A 23,679-nucleotide genomic window follows, 5' to 3' on the forward strand; every position below is an offset into this window, starting at 1 on the left:
GATGGAGCGTGTCAGCGAAGGGTAGTGGAGCTGGGGAAGGGGCTGGAGCACCAGGAGCGGCGGCTGAGGGAGCTGAGGGTGTTCAGCTGGAGAAGAGAAACTCCAGGGAGACCTGAAAGCCCCTTCCAGGGCCTAAAGGGGCTTCAGGACAGCTGGAGAGGGACTTGGGACAAGGGCCTGGAGGGACAGGCCAAGGGGGAATGGCTTCAAACTGCCAGAGGGTAGGGATAGATGGGATATTGGGAAGGAATTGTTGTTTGTGAGGGTGGTGAGGCCCTGGCCCAGGTTGGCCAGAGCAGCTGTGGCTGCCCCATCCCTGGAAGTGTTGAAGGCCAGGTTGGATGGGGCTTGGAGCAACCTGGGCTAGTGGAAGGTGTCCCTGCCCATGGCAGGGGAGTGGGGCTTGATCACCTTTAAGGTCTCTTCTAACCCAAACCACTCCACGATTTTCTGTGCTGGAGGGTGGTTGCTGTGAATTCCCCCAGGCCTGGGTTGTTCAGTGTGTCTAGAAATGATCTGCACAAAAGCCTGACTAGAAAGTAACTCAGGTGAGGAGGAAATACAAGAAACTGCTGGGAAGTCTCAACAGTGCTGAGGGAGAGGACTTAGAATTGGATTGATGGGTGCAGATTAAAAAAAAGGTTTTTTAACAGATCAAAAAAATGAGGGGTTGGTGCTGGTTATTGCTGCTGAGGAATGAGTGCTTGGCTTTGGGGAATTGTGTGAAAATATTCACTCAGAAAATGTTCCCAAAACATTGCAAGGAGCAAGGATTGACTGAATCTGTGCTTTAAAAGATTGTTAATTAAGGAGAGGGGAGGAGACACAGGTGTATGAAATCCTGTGTTGTCTCTGGGGAAGAGGAGTGAGGAGTGTTTCTTCCCCAAATATTGAAGTAAATAATAAAAGTGCTTCCCTGTGTAATCCTGTTTCTCTTCTGGGAAGGCTTGATTTTTGATGCAAAGTAAGGAAATGGTAAAAAGTGCATTTATCTTCCATGGCCTGGGAGCTCTGGGCAGTGTTTGCAGGTCGAGGTTTGCTGCCCTCACCCCCTGCGGGCCCGGGGGGTTCCCCAGGAACAGCTCTGCTCTAATTACCTTCATAAATATTTTATAATAAATGGGTTTTTTTTACTTATTTTCTGTGTGAGCTCTAATTAGCATCTTAAATGCTTGGGTATTGCTCTTTTGCAAGGTAATGCTGCCTTTCCAGGATGCTGATGGACAGCAGTGAACCCACAGAAGGGGAATGAGCTGCACAGTGAGGGGGGTCGATTCAATCTACCCATGGAACAGAACTCTCATCCTTGCTTGGCAGGGCAGAGTTTGTCCAGCAGCAATGCTGCTATTTTTATGCTCTCTTTTGGGATTTGCCAGTTGTCCTTTCTGATTATTTTCTGGAGCAGAGCTCCAGGAAGCCTTGCCTGGTGTATTTAGTGCTCCTGTTTTCTGTCTTTCCAGGTTCCTTCGTTGCCGGCGGCTACAGAACCTCCGAAACCTCGGCCTAAGAAAGGTTTGTTTGAAGATATGATTGTGTTTCTTGGGCAGGTTGGTTTTAAGATTTCTTTTACAGTGTGTGCAGCTGTCTAGGAGGAAATAAATGTCCTCTGGGAAAAGAGGAGACTGTCTAGACTGCAGTTTGCTGAATACCAATATTTTCCTAGGGTCTCTGTGAGCTCAGTGCTGTTCCTGGCTGACTTAGTGCACCCATAGCCTGCATCATGTTTGCTTATAATCTGTGAGACTGGTTTTTTATTGTGTACTTACTTGTTGGGCTGCTGATGAGTTTGATACTCATTTTTCTTCTCAAATAACAACAGGGGTTTGTTGAGTTTGGGTTCTTCAGGATGATGTCTTGCTGTGGAAGTGATCTTAGGAAGCTGACATGGTGTCCTTTTCAATGTTTTATGTCACATTTTCCAAAATTTGAAGTTGTGACTGGGTTTAATTATTGTTTGTTTGCTTTTGTTTGTTGTTACTGTTTTTTTTTTCATGTTGAAAACGAGTTAATCAGTTTGAAATCTTGATTGAATCTGAAGTGGAACAGGAACAATGTCAGCTGTTGGTTCAAAAGACTTGACCAAATCCTGCTGTTTTGTGAGGGACCTGGTAAATCCTGCAGCACAGTTTGGTGTTGGAGCCCCTCCTTTCCCCCCTTCCCTTGTGACTTGTCCCAGTGCACACGAGGAGTGTTTCCTTCCCTGGGGCTCTGAGCTGTGCTCCCCTTCCCTGCACACACCTGAGCCCTGCAGAGCCTCTGTGCCTACCTGAGCTGAGCTTTGGGCTGGTTTTTAATTCATTTTCCTTTCTCAAGTGTCCAGAGGGCCCCATCAATTCACATTATAATTAAGAGTATATGCTCCCAGTGCCAGCCAGAAGCTCCCTTTTCCATTCCGTCCATCCCATTCAGGAAAGCTCAGTCCTTTGCCCTGATGTGCCTGTCAGAGCACACTTTGGGAGGAAATCTTCCCTATTCCTTGACTGCCATGGGATAATGCTGGCATCAAAAAGGAGCTTGTTTGGCAACTGGGCACTACATTGACATTTCTTCCTCTTGCATGTAGGCCTTGGGAAGCTGGAAAAGCCACTTTGCTTTTGTTTTGTGGAGCTCAGGCTCCCTGAATTCCTGGCAGCAGAATTCCAGCCCTTGAGCAGAGTGTGGCTGTCCTGGACTTGAGGTCTCAGCCCCATCCCAGGCCCCTTTGGTACATTGCCCAGGGCTGCTTCGGGCCTGTGTGCAAGTAAAAATAACCCCCAAAGTTATTTTGTCTTGGCTGTCAAGTCCTTTAGAGCAAGGATTGCTCTGAAATTACTCTAAATTGGTCACTTTGAACCAGTTCCTGTGAGGCTGTTTGGCTTCTGAGGGAGATGGTTCATCTCCATCCTTTCCTGTGAAGGTGATGGTTCTGATCTCACCCTCCATATCCCCCACCTTGTTCTGCCTCATGCAAGTCCCAGCTATTTGTGTCTCTGGATCTCCCTTTTGTGCTGACACAGCTCTTGGCTCCAAGGAAACTGGAGTGACTTACAAAAGTCATCCAGCCTGTGACTTTTGTAATTCTCTCTTCTGTCTCTTCAGGTAAATTGAGGCATCTCCAGTGCCTGGCACACCTCAGGCTGCTCCCACTGAAATGCCTTGGAAGCCTCTGGGCTTTGCCTTTTAATATTTGACTTTAGTGCAGCAAGGAAAGCTGATTTGAGCTGCCTGATGGTTAATCTCTGGGAAATGAGGGCAGCAAAAAGATTTGTACTAGGAGTGATGTAACAGTGTCCTGTGTGCGTGGGTGAGGGGCTGGGGGCATGGAAGAGAGGAGGAGGGAGAGCCAGGGAATGCTGTATATGTTTTTGTGGAATTTGGCAGGAAAGAATAGCAGCTTTTTCCCCATGACAGTGGGGTTTTTTTTTAATAGGATTTTCCTAGAACATCTTAATTAAATATCTCATCCTATTTTAGTTTGGCTGAGGAGAATTACGGTGAACTTTAAGGAGCCAGGCTACATCAGTGCTGTTTGAACAGCAGAGTGCTGCTAAACTTATTTTAAACTGACATTTTTAAACACTGAATGGCCACTTTCTGTTGCAACAATTTGCCTTGTTGTATTGGCTTTGTGTTTTCAAGCAGGATAAAGCTCCAGTATCAATGTCTTCTGGACCCAACATTAATGCAAACAGGCCTGAAATGCAGAGACCACGTGGCACAACTTGGTTGGCTGTGAGCAGTTTGGTGTGGGTGAAGTTTGTGCCCAAATGGGGCAATAACTCTGGCTGTGGTTGTACACAGGGGTGGCAGAGTGTGACCAAGTCACGGCTGAAGCCCTGTTTTAACCATCATGCTGCTGCACTCAGCTTGTCTGTGTCTGTATGGGGTAGGAGTGAGGTATTAAATGTGTGTTTCTGAGAATGGGATCTCAGAGTCATCAGAAATAATAGGAATGACAAAATACAGGCGTGGGTTTTGTTGCTTTAGCCAGAAAACCACATTTTCACCGACGCAGGTGAGAATACGTTGAATATTGTTGAACCTGAGTGGAGCAGCTTCCCCTCACTGTTCCTTGCTTTCCTCTTGTGATCCTGCCCGTGAGCCAGGGAAAAAATGGAAACCTGGAGCCAGTGTTTAACAACCTATTTTTATAACTCCTAAAACAATAACTTTGAGTTGGGAGGCAGAATTGGCTCGTGAAGTGGCTGAACCGTCGTGTGGCTGCCGGGCTGTGAAAGCCCAAAAGGCTGGGATTTGGGAGAGTCTGGCTTGCAGGCAGGTCAGCCCAGAGGGAAGAGTGTGAGTGTTCAGAGAGGCTGAAGGAGGTCTAGAGGTTCTGGAGCAGGCTGTGGTGGCGGGAGGGGCTGGACACAGCAGCTGGGTTTGGGATCTCTCCGTCCCACACTCTGAATTAATGGGACCGGTGATGCCCCCTCGGAGCGTCCTGTGGTGACAGGCACTGCTCAGCAGGGTGACACAGGAGCAGCAAACCCCATTCATTAGTTTGTCCTTTCCTCCCCACGGGGAGAGCTGCTCCCAAAATCAATTCCCTTTGTTGCTCCATCAACATCCATAACCCTGCCTGCGTTGATATTTTGTCCCGAGGCAACTGAGGGGAATAAAGGGAGCTCTGTTCCTTGGAGCGATCTGGAGTTAATGTCAGCCTGCTGGGATGGGCTTTTTATCTCCCTCTTGCATTTTAAATCAATCAGATATTTTCCTAAATGCTTTGCTGGTTTGGAATTGAGATAGGCTGTGTTCCATCTTTCCACTTTCCTTTTCCCACACAGGCAAATCAAGTCGTTTTATAGGAGCAGAGATACACTTTGACCAGCTTGTATTGTTGATTTTTATGGAGCATTACTTGAATTTATTTCCCTTAATCACTGAAAAACATATTGAGAAAGTAAGTTCTGAGTTCATGTTTGTCTCGTAACAGTTCAGAGGTTAATGGGACCATTTTAAATTCATTTGGATTTCTACATGAAGGTGAGACCTCAGATTTTGTGAGCTGCAGTGACGGTGTTTTAATGACAAGGTAGAATCCTACATATTTACACACTATAATAAATACACTGAGGCAAAATGGAATTCACTTGAATCACTGGGAAGAACTTGGGATAGAAATCCATTAGGCTGTGAAGGAGAATTCTGAATTGTCACCAACCACCTCCACATTTACCCAAGGAAGGGTCAGGTAGATAATTTTCAAAGTGAAAATCCTATAAAAGTATTAGCAGGGATTAAGTGTTCTCCCAGGCCTGGGCACTGGGATATTTTTTTGGATGCTTTGTAGGTATGTTTTTTTCTAGGGTTTGAAGCAAGGAATTAACTGTGACCTTTGGCAAAGCACTTTGGCTTTTGTTTCTTTCCATTTATCAACCACAAGCTTGGCCTAATATCCAGTGACAGGCTTTGGATGCTGCAGGCTTTCGGTTAACAAAACATTTGGAGGCATTCAGTGAAAAATGAAAAATACCCTAGAAATGGATACATTGCAATGCACTGCTTGGCCTGCTCGAGCAGTGAGGGGTGTGGGCTCCTCCTTGAAGCCAAGGGGAGTCAGTGGGTTCCAGTAAAAACCAGTTGCCTGTTTGCTGGGCAGTAAAGCTCCCTTTGGTGGGTAGTGACTCGGTGATGATAAACAATCTCAAAGCGTGGCTCTTGGATAATAAACAACGTTCAGATCATGCAGAAGTCGATAAGTGGCTCTTGATGAGCAGCTCCTGCTCACCCAGGTGAGCCAGTGGGGATCCCTCCTGCTCCTGCAGATATTTTGAGGGGTTCTGTGAGTGTTTCAGTGGCTGGAGCACTCTGAGCAGCAGGAGCTCCTGACCCCGAGGGGTCGATTCTGTGCACTCGCAGAGCTGATCACTTCTGAATTCCTGATACATTTCCTTAAATCAATATAAATCCATTCTGTGAGCCAGCTTCAAAGCTGCCTTTGAACTTGTAAGAGTGAAGCTGCCTGAGAACTCCAGATAAAACCAACCTCCTTGAGTTAAATTAATTAATACTTCTAAGTGTGTCAGAAAGAAAGGCCTTGGTGGGAATGTTGTGGTCGGTGCAGCCCCTTATCTGCCCATACCCACTCCTTTCCATTTGGCCACGTGTGAGCCAAGATCTTTTAGCCCATTTGAACCTCCAACCTTGTGGGAAGAAAATGGTTTCTAAGATAGATTAGTTGGTAATTACATCACTGTTTTATGTAAGAGACCTGGGTGTTTCCATCTCTCCGGGTGAGTGGGGAGTAGCTCTGTGTGTGTGTTGCTCAGGATCTGATGCAGCTGTTAGTTTGGAACAGTGAGATTAAAAAAATGGATTAGCATTAAATTGTATAATATCCTTCACTTCATCCTCTTCTCCCCAAAATAACAGCCCAGTAATCCCTGCAGTGCAAAGAACTGGTCATATTTAAGTTGGAATGTGCCAGCACGGCTCTGCCCTCTTGTGTGTGTACATTAATATCTGTGCTGACAGGAGCAGGGAATCCTGTGCAGGCAGCACAGCAGGGAACACTTCAGAGCCAATTTTAAAATCAGGTAAATTCATTTTTCTGAAATTTTTTTGAAAGTCCTTGGTGCCAGGCAAGTGTCTTTTGATTTAAAGCCTTCAGCTCCAGGTTGTTGGTGTGCTGCCTACAGATAAAATGACATCTCCTGGTGTGAATTTAAAAATAATTCTATAGAAATAGTGACAAATTTAGGAAGGGTGGGATTCGTCTTTCTGCACTGAGATCTCTCTGATGTAGAACAAGGCTCAGCACATCAGCTGTGCTCTGTGTTTAGTCAGTGCAAAGCCCACCTGATGCCATTCCCTGACCTCTCCCAGCCACATGTCTCGGGATGAATCTCTCCTCAAGGATGCCTCTTCCTCTCTTTTCCCTTGGATAAAGCCCAAGGCAAGTCACCATCTTAATTTCCAGCCACTTAAGGAGATGCATCTCACTCAAGAGTCAGAATTCCTGTTGTCTGTGCAACTGGAATTTGAGCCTCTGAGTCTTTGGTGATATAATCACCTGTTGGATTTAGCCCAGCTCTCCAACAGGATCCATGGCACAGGAATGATGGCACTTGCTGAACGAGGACCAGCTCACTGAGGGCTTTTTAAATAAAAGATCTCCATTCACTCCTTCCAGGGCCTGTCCCCTTTCCCACCCATGTTTCCAGCTGCAGAAGCCCTGGGATTTAGTCACTATTTTTTTATATTTCTCAACAATTTCATTCCCTGCCTGACTGTGATTCATTTTCACCAGGCAGAGTGAAAATCCTGGTGTGCTCCTGGGATTGTGTAATTAAAGACTGTATTGTGAGGACACTCGTGCTGTAGGGCAGAGTGAAGGTGCCCAGGCAAGTGTTCATCCTGGGACAGACATCCCACCTGGGAAACTTCATCCTCAGGCAACAAGGCTGGAAGAACTCAAAAAAATAGGGTCTTGTGGTAGGAAGTGCTGGAGTGTTTGCAAGAGCAGCTTCTATATTTTTTGTGTATCAATATTCTTATAAAATTGCTCCACTATCCTATTCTTTGGCAGTGGGTGAGCTGAGGAGAGGTTCTAGGGGTTATTCTCCCTGGAGTGGGAAGCTTCAAAGACTCTCGTGGCTGGATTGTGGTCCTCTCCCTGTTGGAATTTTATTTTGCTTTTTAAGAGGAAAAGCTGTTGTTACAAATTCCTTACGTTTGCTTTTAGCTCCAATTTCCATGTGAAGTACCTCACGCTGTAGACAGAGAAAGACTAAGCACGGGAATTAAAGCCAAAGGAAGGATTAGACTGGAAATCCCCAAACCACCGTGCTCCTGATGCTGGAATTAATGAGAAGCTGGTTATTTTGGGAATGCCTGCAGCCAGTTTGCAGGGGGAATATCTCCCATCCCAGCGCTGCTGTGGGAGGAGCCAGGGAGGAGCCAGCAGGGAGTATCTGGGACCACCTCTGCTGTTCATGAGGCATCTCATTCCAGAGCCCTCTGCGAGGGTGTGCTCTGCCCCCCAAATTTGGGAACAGCATCAGCAAACAGGCACCTGGAAGGAGCTCAGCCTCTGTCCTGCCTACAGGAGCACAAGGCATCAGGCAGGAAAAATGCTTTAAATGGAGAAAACAAGAGTTAGGATGCCATGCCAGGGTTGGGTCCTTGAGCATCTCCAGGTGCAGTGTCTGCATCCTCAGGGACAGGGACTTCCTATAGAAGAGCCTGGATTTGGGGGTTTTCCCTATTTTTTGTTTCTCCTCTGCTCAGAGCACATCTCTGCTCAGCACTCGTGGTCAAAATTGGCTTGAGCAAACAGACTTTCACTTTTCATTTTTTAAGCAAAGAAGACCACACCTTTTCAACTTCCTTCTTAAAGGACTGTTATTAAATTTCACCCCAGTGTTTGAATCAAATTCTAGACTTGAATCAAGCCTGAATCAGATGTTTGGTGGGGTAATGATCAGGATAATGTACTTGTGCTAATGTGTGTAGGTCTCACCCCTTCCCAAATGGATTCAGGGTGGCAGTGGGGTCTCACCAGCCTCGTGCTGCTCACAGAGATTCCCCAGTATCCAAACTGGTTCTGCCACTGGGAACTTCACTGTGGCACTGGGAGGTCCAGGGGGATCACAAGTGTGCATTTATTTACAGATCATCCCACTTCACCTGAAGGTTGAACTCGAGCAGCACACAGCAGAAGACAAATAATTGAATAGTGAATCCTATTAATAAGGCAAATTAACTGAATAATCAGTGTAAGTATTTGTCTTGTAAAGAAAACCATTTTTATTTGGAGTAACTCAGAACTTTAAACGCCCTAAATCAGAAAACCCACTGAAATCTGAGCAAGCAACTCTGAGATTTATGCTGTTTTAAGTGACAAGAGAAAATGCCCTTTTTTTCCCTTTGCCCTGGTGTATAAATCAGCTTTAAGATACAATTTTCCATCTATCCTTGGCTAATTTTCCTGCAGGGGGAGGTGGAGAGTCAGAAATGGTGCTTTTTTTTGTTTTGTTTTGTTTTGTTTAAACTGCTGTTTTCCAGCCTGCTTCCAGCTTTCCCTGCGTCCTGGGGAGCTATTAATCCACGGGAGGCAGCTCCCAGGGATGAGTTACGGCCCCTCACCAGCCCGGGCTGTGTCTGAGGGGTTTTATTAACCCCAGCCCACTGTAAATAACGAGCAAACACCCGGCTTTAGGGCTTGATTTAAAGGTGTTCCAGCAGCAACTTGCAAACGGGAGAACACAGGGAAAGGGATTAAGCAACCAACAGCTACGGCAGAAGGCTGCTCCTTTTGTTGGTGTTGTTTGCATCCATTTTAAAGGTATCTGTGCACACAAATACCTGTGTTCTCACATATATATTCACTCACACACGGTGGGTGAAATGCAGCTCCCAGAGCCTCCTCTGGGGGCTGGTTTTGGGGTTGTTTTTCATTATTCCCCAGTTCTGAATACATTACAGCTCCATTTTCAAGGATGGAGCTGGGCGTAGGAAGAGCAACGTTCCTGTGCTTCTTTCCAAGCTCTGATGTATTTATAATGCCACAGTCTCAGTGAAAGAGTGTGAGGAAGGAAGAGGATTTCTTGTTAAATTTGGCTGTGCTGGGAATTTGTAGGCTGCTCCTCTCACACCAAGGCAGTCTGTTAGTTTTAAATCTCGATAAAAAGATTGATGTTAGAGCTTAAAAATGCTTTCTGTCCGTTTTCATACCTTATTCTGGAAAATACATTTCCCTGGCAGCGCTGAGCTGTTCTGTAGAAGCCATTTGAGCTTGTGCCTTATTATTCTAGTGTTGTTTTTGTTCAGAAGATGCTCATCCCCTCCCTGTCCCTGGATTTACTCACGGTGCCGTAATTCCCGGCGCTGGCAGCTGGCGAAGCTCGAGGCAAAGAGGAGCCGTGCACAGCTGGGCTCATCCCCCCCATCCAGGTTTATTTAACATGGATGTGAGAGCACAGAGCTTCCTTGTGGGCTGCAACCACAGCTATGCCCTGGGAGTGGAAACGATGGCAACCCTGGCAGTAGTGTCAGCACACATCCCCGGGGAGCTGGGCTGGGAATGAGGGCTGGGGTGGGGGTCAGTCCGGAGGGAATTCCATGTGCTGCCTCTCAGCTGTGGATGCTGCAGGGACAAGTGGGTTGTCTTCCTGCTGTTGGGAGTTTGCTGAGAAGCCAATGACCCGGAATTACTTGAAAATGGGGAATGAATCTCCAACCCAGTGCAGGTGCTGTGGGTTGGGACAAGCCTTGCCTAATGGTGGGAGCTGATCAGCTCCATCCCTCCTGCCTTCACCACCGCCAAGCTTCCCGCTGGGGCTTCTCTGGAGCAAGGTGTAAGGGTTCCAACCTGACAGAGGGCAGGTTTGGATTGGATATTAGGAAGAAATTCTTCTCTGTGAGGGTGGAGAGGCCCTGGCACAGGTTGCCCAGAGAAGCTGTGGCTGCCCCATCCCTGGAAGTGTCCAAGGCCAGGTTGGACAGGGCTTGGAGCAACTTGGGCTGTGGAAGGTGTCCCTGCCCAGGGCAGGGGGTGGAACGAGATGAGCTTTAAGGTCCCTTCCAACCCAACCCATTCTGAGATTCTAAGATGGTCTTTACCAGATTCTTCTTTGGTGCAGCTCCCTCAACAGCAAAATGTCACAATAGAGACTTGAGGCATTGCCTCTGTGTTCGTTAGCTTTGAAAGTACCTCTGTGCTTAGTGCTGTTTTACAACATGGAATTTTACATTAAAATTTGGAAAGGGACAGTTGAGTCCTTTTGGATAACCTTTCCCCTGTATGTGGTACCCACCACGATGGATCCAGACTGTGGCTCGTGAGGCTACTGCAGGGTAAAGAAAAATTCAAACACTTATATTTAATTATTTTTCTGAAGCTCTTCTGTCCTCTCCCTGTGCCATATGTTATTATATGTTACTGTGTATTTTGGTTGATAACTGGTTCTTTTTTGTGTCATCTTGAGTCTTTTGCCCCTGTGCTGCTCCTTCAGGCTCTTCTTGCTGCTCTTGCTCAGGTTGCTGCAGGTTGGGTTCAAAGCTGGAGTGAACTGGGACTGAGACCCTTTCCAATAACCCAGGGTGGCAGGAGGGCTGGGCCCTGATCTGTTTTTTTTATTATGATGAGACTAAAACATATTCTTGAGCCCCTTCTCAGTGCTGGTGCTTTAACAATAATTTTTCCCCCACGAAATCTGATAAGAGCCTTCAGTGGATTTTTTTCCTCCCTCCTCTCTTTACAGCAGTTTTAAAGCCCTTTTATTAAATCTAAACCCCACTGTTTGATAGTTCATCTCTAAGCTGTAATTACCCAATATGAAGATACAAGCACAAAATAATTTCCTAGGGAGGTTTACACAAAAAGGAATAACTCTCATTATTATTTTTTTCAGTCCTTTGAGAAAATCTATAAGAGGATGAATAAAGGGAAGAGTGATGATAGAGCAGCACAGATACAAACCTGATGATCTCACCCAATTCTGTCGGGCTTTCTGCTCCAGTGGCTCCCTTAAAGGAGCACTGTCAGGAAGAAAAATCACAGTGCTGGAAGTGGCTCCTGCCATCAATCACTGGCCAGCGAGAAGGTGGGGGATCACATGGATTCCCTTTGGAATTCAATCAAAACACACTTCAGAGGTATTTAATCATACATTTGGTGCCTGACTCCCTGGCACAGGACTTGTGTAATCCCACAAAAGAGAGGCCAGAAGACAGTGATGCAAGTTATAAATTCTTTTCGTTGTAGATACCAATTTTTTTGGATTAATTATGTTTTCCTGCACTGGCCCTTGGGCAGATTGATTTACAGAAAATGATGGCTTTTTGTTTCTTCACTGCTAGAATGAGCTAAACTACCATTTTCTAACCTGTGTCCCTGCAGTGCCTGGGTTACTGTGAGGGCTCTGCCAGGGGGGACAAAGGAAAGTGTGTCTTCATCCAGCACTGACGTAGGAGAGACTCCTGGAGGTCCATGAGTTGAGGAAGGTGTTTTATTCCCTTTCTGTGGAGCCAGAGTCTCAAATAGATAGGGATTTGTATTTCCCTTTTCCTCAGGAAAATGCAGTGACCCATTGCACTGGGACAGCCCTTCTCAGCAGGCTGGGGCAGCAAACCTGAGGGAGGAAAATGCACCAGGAGCAGGTATCCCACTGCTCTGTGGGAAATCAGAAATGCAGGTAGGGTGGTTGTGGCTCTGGAAAGGTGTATCAATAATTCCCATTAATTCTTTCTGCATCTCGATAGATTAAAGAGCCTGGTAATAAACCTTTACTTCCCACAGCCATTTTTTGGGGATCAGATATGTTCCTGGGTCAAATTTAAATGATCAATAGACACCTGTTTTGAAAATCATTAGAACTGTTTGCCTGTTTTCAATTTGCTTGTCTTGGGGAGAAAGAAAAGAAAAAAGGAGGTACATATCCCCTTCAGTCAGGTTTGTTGCTGTTTCCAAATGAGTTTTAGGAGCATAAAAGCACCACGTTTTCCCAATTCCACAGGTATCCTCAGCTCACAGTATCACTGGGGGAAGCACAGCTGGTTTACCTCCACAGATGTGAACGTTGTTCACTCCTGGGTCTGGTGGTGGGTCTTGATTTCTGTTTTCTCTCCATCCCAGCACTTTTAGGCTGCTCCTTGGATTTTACCCTTTTTTTTTTTTTTGCATCCTGACATTCTTCTCAGCACTCACTGGCTCCTTCCCTTCCCCTCCCTGTTCCCAGCAGGCATTTCTGTGGTGTGGGAGTGGAGTATAACGTCCCTCTTGTCTTGTAAGTGTGAAAAAACTCTTTCCTTCAGGAATTAAACAGCCAATCTTCCATCCACTCTCTGTCCTCTTAGCTTAGCCCTAAACATTGGTGCATGTTTTAACCTTTAATGGTGCTTTTTAACCTCCCAGTAAGGTGTGGGTTACAGATGCTTGGGAACCCCTAGGGTGTATCTGGAGGGTCTTCTGATTATTCCCTATTTCAGACAGTTGCAGGATTTTCTAATTTGAAGCTGCATCAGTAGGCACAAAGTCCTGATGGGTACTTTAGTTTGGATTGTTAGTGGAGTGTCTGTGGTTAAATAGGGTTTGCAGTGTTTGCCCCTAAATCCATGCTTACAGAAGGTGGGCAGTGCCCAGGTGTGCCAGGTTTGGTGGTTCGTATCAGAGACTGGCACCAGGAGATGCCAGGAAGGAAGGGCACACAAGTCCAGCTGCTTCCATAAAAATGGTTTTTGGGTTGGAAGGGACCTTAAAGCCCATCCAGTTCCATCTCCTGCCAAGGGCAGGGACACCTCCCACTATCCCAGGTTGCTCCAAGCCCCGTCCAACCTGGCCTTGGACACCTCCAGGGATGGGGCAGTGCATTTCCAGCACCCCAAGTGCCTTGTTCCCCGGAAAAGAAAGTTCTGTCAAACCCTGGCACCCATAACAACTTACAAGGGGAGGTCACTACAATGTGTTCATTAATTAGGGAGCCCCTAATGAGCTTCAGAGCAGCAGCACTCCAGGGTGTGGTGAACTAGTGGGGTTTCAACCCATCTGTAGCTGTTCAGGCAGCCTCTGGACTCTTCTCTTCATGGTTTCACTCCCAGAAGGACAAATGCAAAACATAAAGTCATTGGAAATCAATTAACCTGATCTGTGAACACACATATTAAAATGCCTTACTTACAAAAATGTGGATTTTCCACAGTGGAGCAGAGTTTGGGAACGTTTGGATCCCTGATCCGTGTATTTCTGTAAGCTTAGCATGTTTGCACTACTCTCTTGTTTGGATTGCTCTTTTGTTTGGATTACTTCTTTGTTTGGATTACTTTTGTGTTTGTTTGGATTACTTTTTTGTTTGGACTGTGAGTTTTCTATTTGTTTTAGGGTAGTTGAACCTCGGTTAGAAGGTATTTGACCTCAAATTGCTGGCGTGCACACTGAAATCTCGGCTCTAATATACATCTCACTCCATATTCTGGAATTTAGGAAATAAATACCAGAAAATGAGAAAAGTTTTACAAAATGTTTTTCCAAGTTGGTTTTAGGAGCCCTCAGTGTTACTGGGCTTGGTTTGGTTGTGGGGGAGAGCCTGATGTGTGTGTGAGAGGCGATTAAAGCCCGGCCTTTCCAGAAGATAACAACACGATAATGTCTCTCTATGTGATGCAGCCCTTCCAGCTGCAGAGTTTCTTCTTCCTCCCACCTGACCCCCCCAAATCCCAGCTCCTCTGGGTTCCTGGAGCCTGTGTGTGTGTGGCTGCCGTGCTCCAAAGGGGTCAGGTGTTCCAGTGCTGTGTCCCCCCAGCCCTCTCCCTGCTTTGCTTCCGCACTCGTGTCACGATGTTGCCTCGCAAAGGGAGTTTTTTTGGCCGGTTGCTATGGTTACCGCTCCGCCGCCCCTGAACCGGAGCCACCGGGCCCGGCGATGCGTTTGCAGCCCTAATGAAATGCAGAGCAGGGAGTTAAACGTGTAAGCCCAGCGTGGGGATCGCTAAGCAACATCCCTCCGTGATGGGCCATAATTACTGCTGCCAGCTCTGCGCCGTGAGTGCCGGAGCACGAGGCTCCCTCCTCCACTGCATCAGACCCGTGTTTGTGCCAGGAGCTTCACAGGAGCTCACATCTATCATTTTTCATAGTCCCTTCACAGTTTCAAAGAACTGAGTTTGACCCCTTTAAATTATTCACACCTTCAGACGGGCAGCATCTCCCACGTCTCCTTTTGTGTGTGTCGCCCGTTTCCTGCTCGTTCACTCCCAGAAATTTATTCTGAAGACCTTTGATTCTTCTGCCCCAGTTTCAAGAAGTGAGTCCAACTCATTTCCTCCATGCTGCTTCTTGCATATCTGAAAAAAATCCAATACTGTTGAATTAAAATGTGTGCATTGCTGTTGAATTAAAATGTGTGCGTGGTCGGTGCTTGGAGCTGTTTGCTCCAGGATCTGCTCCAGAAGGAGCTGATGCCTCAGGCCTTTTAGAATCCCAGGCTGGTTTGGGTTGGGACCTTAAATCCCATCACGTTCCCACTCCCTGCCATGGGCAGGGACACCTTCCACTAGACCTGGTGGAAGCTTTCTGCTAAGAGCTTTTATTTAGTGTCTGTCCTGGACAAGGCATTTTCTGCACCAGTTTGAGAAGTAAAATAAACCCAGACCCTGGTTGGATTTCCACATTCCAGCCTTCCAGCGAAATCACTGATTGCACCACCCGCTGCAATGGCACTTCTGCAATTAGCTGCCTTGTGCTGGGGTGGTTGGGAATCTCTCTCCCAGGTCCTCTGCTGCTCAGGCTGATTCCCTGTGTTCTGTGGATGTTTGACATGTTCAGCACCGGAGCTGCCGATCCTGGAGAGGAAGAACTGGCTGATTTACCTGCTCTACGTCCGCAGGGACTACGAGGAGTGCAAGGTAAGAGCTGCCTCTGGGACTTCCCTGGGGAATTATTTTACTGGTGTTATAAAATAATAGTTTTCTTGACAGTTTTCAAAGCATCCTCTTTCCTTGTTTCTTTTGGAATAAGGGGACCAAGAGAAAATACAAGTAAAATTTTACTCCAATGTTCTCAAATCCTTGGCTGCCTTCAGGATCCATGTGTGCAGCTCTCTGGAGCAATCTGTGAGCTCAGGGTGTCTTTAGGAGTGGAGAAATTGAAAAAACTGCAAACCTCTCTTGTTCCAAGTGATGGATGGGGTTTTCCAAGCTGATAATAACTCAGTTCCACAGCACAGGTCTCTGGATGGTACTACAGAGATGCTTGAAAAACACTCCAGTTGAGGAAAACGTTACCACCAAGTGTAAATAAAAAATATCCTGCTGACCCTTGGGCAAAATTCTTTCATTTTACACATGATCCATTGCACCCTTTAATTCCTCTTGGGTTTGGAAGTGGTTGTTTATTTGGGATTATAATGGTACATCGACTAAGGAAATGGCAAATTATTATTAAACAGTGTGTTTTCCTGATAAAATGAATCTGAGCTATGGAAGATGATGAAGACCAGGCTGGATGGGGCTTGGAGCAACCTGGTCTAGTGGAAGGTGTCCCTGCCCATGGCAGGGGGTGGAATGAGTGGAGCTTTAAGGTCTTTCCAGCCCAAACCATTCCATGATTCTAAGAGGAAGGCATGAAGATGATGCAGCACCAGGCAGGAGGAGGGCAATGAATTCACATTCAGATTCTGTCATGTACAAAGAAGATCTGAAAAGACTTTTTGTCTTCTGAAACACCAGGTTGGTCAGGACTTGTCTCTCTGCTGGAGAGCTCCTGGGGGTGCTCAGGAAAGGGACAGGCTGAGGAAATGCATTTTGCTCTTAATTAAAGGAGCCAGAGGGTTGGATTGTCAGCACAGTGATTTCCTCTCAGATCTTGGTTTGAACAGATATAAACAAAAGTTGGACTAGTCCTCTACACAGAAAATTGTTTCCCTTTTTTGTTATCTGGCTGGATTATTTTGGTGTAAGTTGACTGTTGGTAGAGTCACTGAGTACAGAAAAGAAAAGTATGTGCAGCTCAGGAAACCAGAGGACATAACAAGTGGGTGATATAATGGCAACACCGACTTCTGCACGTCTTCATAGGTCAGGGAAGCAAGGAAAATAGGGGGGGAAAGATTGAGAGAAGGCAGCCCATAAATACTCCTCTGCTTGGCAGGCCAGCTTTGCTGGCCAAGGAAAAGGCAGCACAGCTTTTCCTCAGAGCTCACAAACCAGGGTTTCTGCAGCAAGATTGGAGGAGTTTGGCAGCAGACCACAGCAGGTTAAATGACCTTCCCTCCTGTCGCCTGGATGTGAGGGCTGTGTGCTCAGAGGGCTGGGTTTGTCCCAAAGACAGGAACCTCAGCATGCCAGGATGGTTCATCAGTCCCTGGGGAGCAAGAGGCACCTCCAGAGGTGATTCAGCTCTAGGAGGGCTGAGCTGCCCCCGGGGGGTGTCTGTCTCCCCCCCTGCTGTTACCTGGGGTTACAGATCCAACCTGGATGCCCTTAGATGTGATAAGAAGAGACATTCCCAAACTTGCTACCTGGGGCTGATGCCTTCAAAACCAAGAGAGGTATTGGCAGTGTCCCCCAAGGCCTAAATTGCTGTGAACATCTTGGTTACAGCATAGTTTGGGCACTTGTTAAAATCCATTAGATTTCTTTTAACACCCAGTTAAGAAACAAGTGACCTGTGGTGCTAAATAATTTTAGTCTCTCCCACTCAGTGCTTTGAAACGCTCCCTCTCTAACCTGGTTTTAAAAGCTTTCCTATTTTTCAGAGCTCAAGAAGGCCATTAAAAGCTGTTTATTTACCAACATCAACTCCCCCGTGAAGGCACTGAACTGATTTTAACCCCCTCAGGGCCACTCCAGCAAGGTGCAAACAGAGCCTGGGGCTGCAGCATCCCCTGGGATCACACAGGGACTGGTTGGTCTCCTGCCAGTGTGTCTAAATTCTGCCTGTGGCTTAAATAAAGTGGGGGGGGAGAAAGCTGAGATTACAGATCATATTTCTCATCTCAAGGCCTTTTACTGTAGGATTTTTTAGGGTTTATAGAATTAATCAGATCTCTGTAAAAGACAGCTCTCTGTTGCCCTCTCTTGCTCTGAGAATCTGGGTTTATGCAGATGGAGCAATACAGAGTATCCAAATTGAGATGTGTGGTTATTTCTGAGTTCTGTAATAATGCACTTTGTAAATGATGTAGATAAATTAGCAGATGCAGGTGAGGGAAGAGCAGCCTGGGTTTGTTCTTCCTTTTCCTTCCTCTCTTTTTCCAAGTGAGGATTCTCAGTAATAACTTTCCATCTTCTCAATAATTTCTTCTCAACTCGTATCTTCTCAGTAATAACTTTCCCAATAACAGTTTTCCTTCCATGTGCTGGATTTGAGGTTTGGTTTTCAGGTCCTTCACTTACATCCCTCTGGGAGGCAAGGGATGCTGGGACTGACCACACACATCTGGAGTGCCAGATGAGCACCATGTTACTGCTCACACAGGAATTATTCTTCCCTCCCTGTATCTCCTCCACTTCTGCACAAAAGTGGAGCCTCAGAGCAGAAGTGATGCCTTTAGTTCCTACCCAGAGTGTTCATCCTCCCAAAAGTCACTGTTTTTGACCAGTTTTATAATTTCAAGGCACCTGTGACTATAGATTATATCCAAACTGCACCCTCACCCCAGACTGGCTGCTGCATGGATGCAGCCAGCAGGAATTTACATTTCCATCAGGTTGTTTTCCCCCCCTGCACTCCTCATTTGTTCATTTGGCTTTCATTGACTCAGCTGCAGTTGCTCCAATTCAATTTATTTCTTCACAAATGGCCTGGAGCAGAAACCCTTATCAGCAGAGGATGCTTCCAGACATGCCTCGTGGCATTTTCCCCAGGCAGTATCTAATTACCTTTGGGAATAGGAATGAACAGAGGAATACTGAGAGGGCCACAGTATTCCTGGCACAGTGCTCTCCTGGGCACCCTGGGGTTGGCCCAGTCACAGTCCAGTGCCCTTATTACAGGTGGGGTTGTGGTTTCTGTGACTGAAATCAAATCTCTGTTAAAATGATGCAAGTTTACAACTCCTGTCCTTCCAGGCTGTCATCAAGGAGCAGCTCCAGGAGTCCCAAGGGCTCTGTGAATACGCTGTCTACGTCCAAGGTACGTCCAGAAGTTCATTTTGCTGAAGTAAGGCCCCCCTGATTTGAGATGGAGTGAACAGTGAGAAGGGGAACAGGTGAGGGAAACACATAAAATTGTTGAGTAAAAGATATCTGGGTTTTTTTCCCCTGCTTGCTCCATCTAATTTTGGAGTTGGGGATTTTCCCATGAAATGGGCAGATTAGGTTTTCTGTTTTCTCTGTCACTGATCCCTCCTTGGACTGTGAGCTCTTGCCCTTCAGTGCCTTGGGGTGTGTTTGACTGGGTTACAGTTGTATGTTTTCTCTTAGAGATCCCCACCTCAGGTGATTGTTGTCTCACTGTTGCTTCTAAGGATAGAATTCCTCTTCCTGCCCTGCCCTCTGTCCCCTAAAAAACGTCCCCCAAAATGTGGCGTTCCAATTCCAAGTGCTGTGGTGGAGAGGACAGCAGAGATTTACTGGCCAAAGACACTCTGTAGAATCTGGGGAGGGGAGAAATCCAGACTGCATCTGTACAAGGAATTGCCCAGGGTTTGAAGCTTCAAGCCTTTATTCTGCCCCCCCAAATTCCTGCAGGCAGGCAGAGTCCTTTGCCTGTGTTGTCATTCTGCCCTCAGACACATCTCCTTGGAGTGCTGCAGGAGGGGGAAGGACCAAAGGAGCGTTGCTAAAATAGATCCATATCCCCCCTTCTTTCCCTGCTGTCAGAGGGACGTTTTCCCTGCAGATACTGCACTAATTTGCCTGCTCTGTGTTGTCTTACAGCTTTGATATTTCGCTTGGAGGGGAAGATTCAAGAATCTCTTGAACTTTTCCAGACATGTTCCATTCTGAACCCACGGAGCGCCGACAACCTCAAGCAGGTGGCACGATCCCTGTGAGTGGTGTTTTATTGTTTCTCTTTGATGTGCCACCCAGGACCTTCCACGTTTTGTTTTTCTTCCAGGCTGCTTAATTCCAGACATGTTTCCTCCTTATCTACACTTGGGTTGGCTCCCAGAAGCATGGGTTGTTCTTTAAGCAGAATCCCTCTTATCTGCCTGGCTGATTTTGTGTTTTCTTCTTCTTTGGGCTTTAAGCAGAGAGGTGACACTGATTTCTAGTTCACAGCCACAGGTGCTGACCTGAGCTGGGCAAACCTGCCCTACAGACCCCCTTCTGTCTCTGAATGTTCTGTTAGGTCTCTTTCCTTGGAGACAAAGGCAGGCTGCAGAGTCTGGGAATTCATTCCTTGCATCTCCAGGAATGTCAGGATGGGTGACCTTGGTCCTGAGAGGGAGCAGTGCTGAGATTGCTGAGATTTTAAACTTCTCCTGCAGCTCTCTGGAGAACCAGCAAATAGCATCATTTCTCACTGGCAAAGGTGACAGTGGTTGCACAGCAGGGTCTGAAAGCAAGGAAAACATAAGAATTGAAATCCTTTTTGCAGGTTTCTCCTGGGGAAGCACAAGGCAGCCATTGAAGTGTACAATGAAGCAGCTAAACTGGATGAGAAGGACTGGGTGAGTGTCCAGTGAGCTGCAGGTTGTTGTAGGAGCTGCAAACTTGTCCCAAGGCAAGGTGAGCTCACACTGCCTGTGCTCTGAGCCTGGTTTAGCTCACAGGAGCCAGGCACCATTCCACCTGCAAAGCCCCACACCTCGTCTTGGGCCACAGAGAATTGAGCAACGAGTTTGAGCTTTACAGATATCAGTTTGAACAGTAACCAGAGCTGTATGTTAAGGGGAGTTTGGGAAGTGTTTTGAAACCCTCAGTTGTTAAAACTCGCTTGAGTAATTGGGAAAGCTTTTGTGATGCAGAACATGATTGAAAATACAGCAGCCATGATTAAATTAGCCCTGCTATATAATAAGACAGAGAAGGAAGAGCAGTTGCAAAGGGAAAGGTGTGACACTGGGTGAGAGGGCCTTTTGCAGGTGACTGTTTTGCCTGCAGGAGTGTTTCTAAGGTAGGCTTGCAATATGTGAGCTCATCTATTTGTTGCTCGGTACGTGTAAAATTCAGGATACAGGGATATCTTTGGTTTTTTTTCAACTTACCCTGTGCCAGACGACTCAGAAACCTTATATGCTCTGGGTCTTTTTCCCACTTGCATTCCCTTAGCTCACCAAGCTCCTTGCAGTGCTTGGCATCCTGTAACCCTATTTACAACCCAGCAGGCAGGTGTCAGTGGGGATTTTGATGAGTTATTCCCCATTCCTGGCTCAGCACTGGAAGCAGAGCCAGGCTGTGCTCTTCCCTTGTTCTGCAAGCTGCAGCAACCAGCAGTCATTGCTCAGTACTGTCTTACACAGCTGGAGAGGCTGCATGGAGGAAAACACCATTCCAGGGGGGTTAATGGGGAAATAAGAGAGTTTCCTGTGGAAGGTCAAGGCTGTCTGAGCTGGTGAAGCAATGAAATGCTCACCAGGATAGAAACAAGGAATGGGGGCCTTGCCTTTCAGCTCCCCAAGATGTGCTGGGATGGGGAAGGTGCCAGGTGCTTTTCTGTTAAACTGTGGGTGAGGAATGAGAGGCATGGACAGTCCCTGCAGTGTCACCAGAGTGTTTAGGATCCCTAAGGGATCTTCCTACCCTGTGCAGAATTGTTTGGGATGCCAGAGGGATATCAGCCCTTCTGGTGCTCAACTTCTGATTTGCCTAATTTTTAGGCACATCTTCCAGTTTAGTCCAACTGGGTTGGGCATTGTGCATATCCTAATGATGTACAGCTGGACTGAGAGCCACCCATAAGGGCAACATCCCTAGTCTGAGAGAGTGACATCATGGGGAAGAAACCAGTCTGTGCTCTTTGTTCTCTGAAGAGGAATTTCGCATCTCTCTGAAGAGAGATTTGTCTCTCTGTTTTTTGTCTCAGTGGACTGTGATCTTTTGTGTACAATCCCACTTATTCTCTGGAGGTGCCTGAACTTGAATTTATAGGTTTACTTGCTCTACAAAGCAAGAAGGGTGTGGGCAGGCACAGGGGTGTGTGCTCCAGGTCAGTGCTGTTACTGCTGTCAGATTCTGTATTTCATACCTTGTGCTGATTTGGTTTTGTTCTTTTTTCAAACAGGAGATCAGCCACAACCTGGGTGTGTGTTACATGTACCTGAAACACTTCAACAAGGTAATGCCCATGGGAAGCAGGAAGCATCCCAGAAATCTCACAGTCTTTGGTAGCTTGGAGTGGGTCATTTGCAGCCATAGGTATGAAGGAAGTTTTTTACTTCAACGTTTGTTTCTGGGATCAAAGGTTTGTGAGCTGTCTCTGTTCCCATTTGTCTGTTGAGTTACTTTGAGTCAGCTCCAAGTCAGTGGGGTTGGATAAAGGGAGCCTGTGGAAGAGCAGGAGGCTTTTTCTGAAATTCAGGGTTTTTCAGGGAGCATTTCTGGTTTTAAACGGAATGTTTGAGAAACCTCAAACTAGACAGAAAACCAGCTGTGCTCCAACAAGAGCTGCTTCTGTCTCTGAGCCTTTTAGAGCCAGACCCATGAACAGTGCTGGCTTTGTGGGAGCAGCAATCCAGATCCATCCTCCTGAAGCAAGAAGTGTGGTGGTAAAGCCCCAAACCATTTCCCCAACTCAAACTGCTCCACCTCGTGAGGAGAGTTCCCAAAGGAAACCTGCTGCCCCTGGGGTCTGGCAGGATTCAGAGGGAAGAGTTTTGGGCTTGGTTTGCTGGAGGTGCAACAGGCACCTTTTTTCCTCCATGGAAGGGGTTTGCTCCTGTGTCTGAAGCTCCCTTTGCCCCCAGCCTGGAGCAGAAGTCACAGAAGAGCACAGCTGCAGTGTGGGCAGCACGGACTGCATTAGCTTTGGAGCTGACAAAGGACTTCTTGGAAGCTGAAATGGAGTTATATTCCCAGTCTGAGCATGCTCCTCACTTAACCATCCCCTGAGTGCTGGGGGTGAGCACTGAGCTGCCTCTGATCTGGTTTGTAAGGGAAAAAACAGCATTTAGAACCTTTTTGTTTCCAGTGTGGCCCTGCTGCTCTTCCTGGTGGGGTGCTGTGGCCCTTGCAGCAAACCCCAGCTGCATTCCCTGTTTGAGACATCCCTGTAAAACAGAAAGCTCTAGAGTATAGGTTCACACTTGGGATTTGCTGTCTGCACTGACACCTTCCAAACTGGGACCTGCTCACATCTCTGGGGTTTTCACTTGGCAGTCCATGCTCACTGCTGGAAGGGCATTTAGGGAAGAAAAGGCTGTAAAGTACCCGTTCACTGACAAATCCGGAGCTTCCCCCAAACCAAACAAGCTCAAATCCTGGAACAGATCCCTGCTCCTCTGCTCCCTGGGAGGCCATTGCCTCCTGCTTGGCTTGAAGCACGTCCTGTTGCCTTTTCCTGCCCCTAAAAGCCCGTGGCTGCTGCTGCAGAGCTTGTTCCAACAATTATCTGGGCTGGGTTTTGTGTTCTGTGTCTCAGGGGGTGTTGGTTGGCTGTTCTTCCCTGGCTCTGGGTGTTGCTCTCGGGCTGCTGCTTCACTGAGGGCTCTGTAATCACTCACTAGTTTTTGTTTTTCCCTCTGCTTGTGTCTTTAGGCACGAGACCAGCTCAACAATGCCCTGGAGCTCAACAGACATGACCTGACTTACATGATGCTGGGGAAAATCCACCTCTTGGAGGGGGAGGTGGATAAAGCCATTGAAGTCTATAAGAAAGCTGTAGAGTAAGAAATATCCTTTATTCCATCTGCCCATTCCCCTCCTATGCCAGGAGAAAATTGATTGGTGTCCCAGATCTGAATTGAGGCCATGATTAAAAAGCTAATGGTAATTATAGAGCCTCTGAGCAAAGCTGGCACTTCCAAGCTCTTCAGCTGTCTCTGCTCTCAGCTGTGGTCCTGCTCCTGCTGACAGTGTGGCAGGGAGGGAGGGAGCTGCTGGAAGGGCTGCCAAAAAAGTGGAATAACAAACGGATGGAGATGCCTGGGAGCAAACTGATCCAAAACTGACTTCATCAATCCCAAAGGTTTATCTACCAAAATGATCTAACCCTGATTGTCTGTCCCAAATCCTTGGCTGGGTCTCACATGCTGCTTTCCCTCGGAGTGGTTTGTGGTTGGAAGCTGTGAGTGGGCAGACTGGAGGTGGGTTGGGGCACAGGGAGTTTATCCCACCCCATCACTGCTCCTCAGTGCCTGTTTTAGGACATTC

At 47.0% G+C, this 23,679-nt stretch overlaps 1 protein-coding gene across 1 annotated transcript in view; it reads left to right on the forward strand.

Moving 5' to 3' along the window:
• Window position 1: 1 nt before the first annotated feature.
• The window catches only part of BBS4 (Bardet-Biedl syndrome 4), a 35,252-nt gene continuing 11,574 nt past the window's right edge, over window positions 2-23,679 (forward strand). The window contains exons 1-8 of the mRNA XM_029958812.1: window positions 2-21; window positions 1,525-1,547; window positions 15,248-15,327; window positions 18,493-18,556; window positions 19,303-19,414; window positions 19,967-20,039; window positions 21,593-21,646; window positions 23,065-23,192. Of these exons, the coding sequence (XP_029814672.1) occupies window positions 2-21; window positions 1,525-1,547; window positions 15,248-15,327; window positions 18,493-18,556; window positions 19,303-19,414; window positions 19,967-20,039; window positions 21,593-21,646; window positions 23,065-23,192 (554 nt within the window). The remainder of the gene's footprint in view (window positions 22-1,524; window positions 1,548-15,247; window positions 15,328-18,492; window positions 18,557-19,302; window positions 19,415-19,966; window positions 20,040-21,592; window positions 21,647-23,064; window positions 23,193-23,679) is intronic.

Source organism: Manacus vitellinus, unplaced genomic scaffold, assembly GCF_001715985.3.
Source record: "Manacus vitellinus isolate BGI_N305 unplaced genomic scaffold, ASM171598v3 scaffold_16_pilon, whole genome shotgun sequence".
NCBI lineage: Eukaryota > Metazoa > Chordata > Aves > Passeriformes > Pipridae > Manacus > Manacus vitellinus.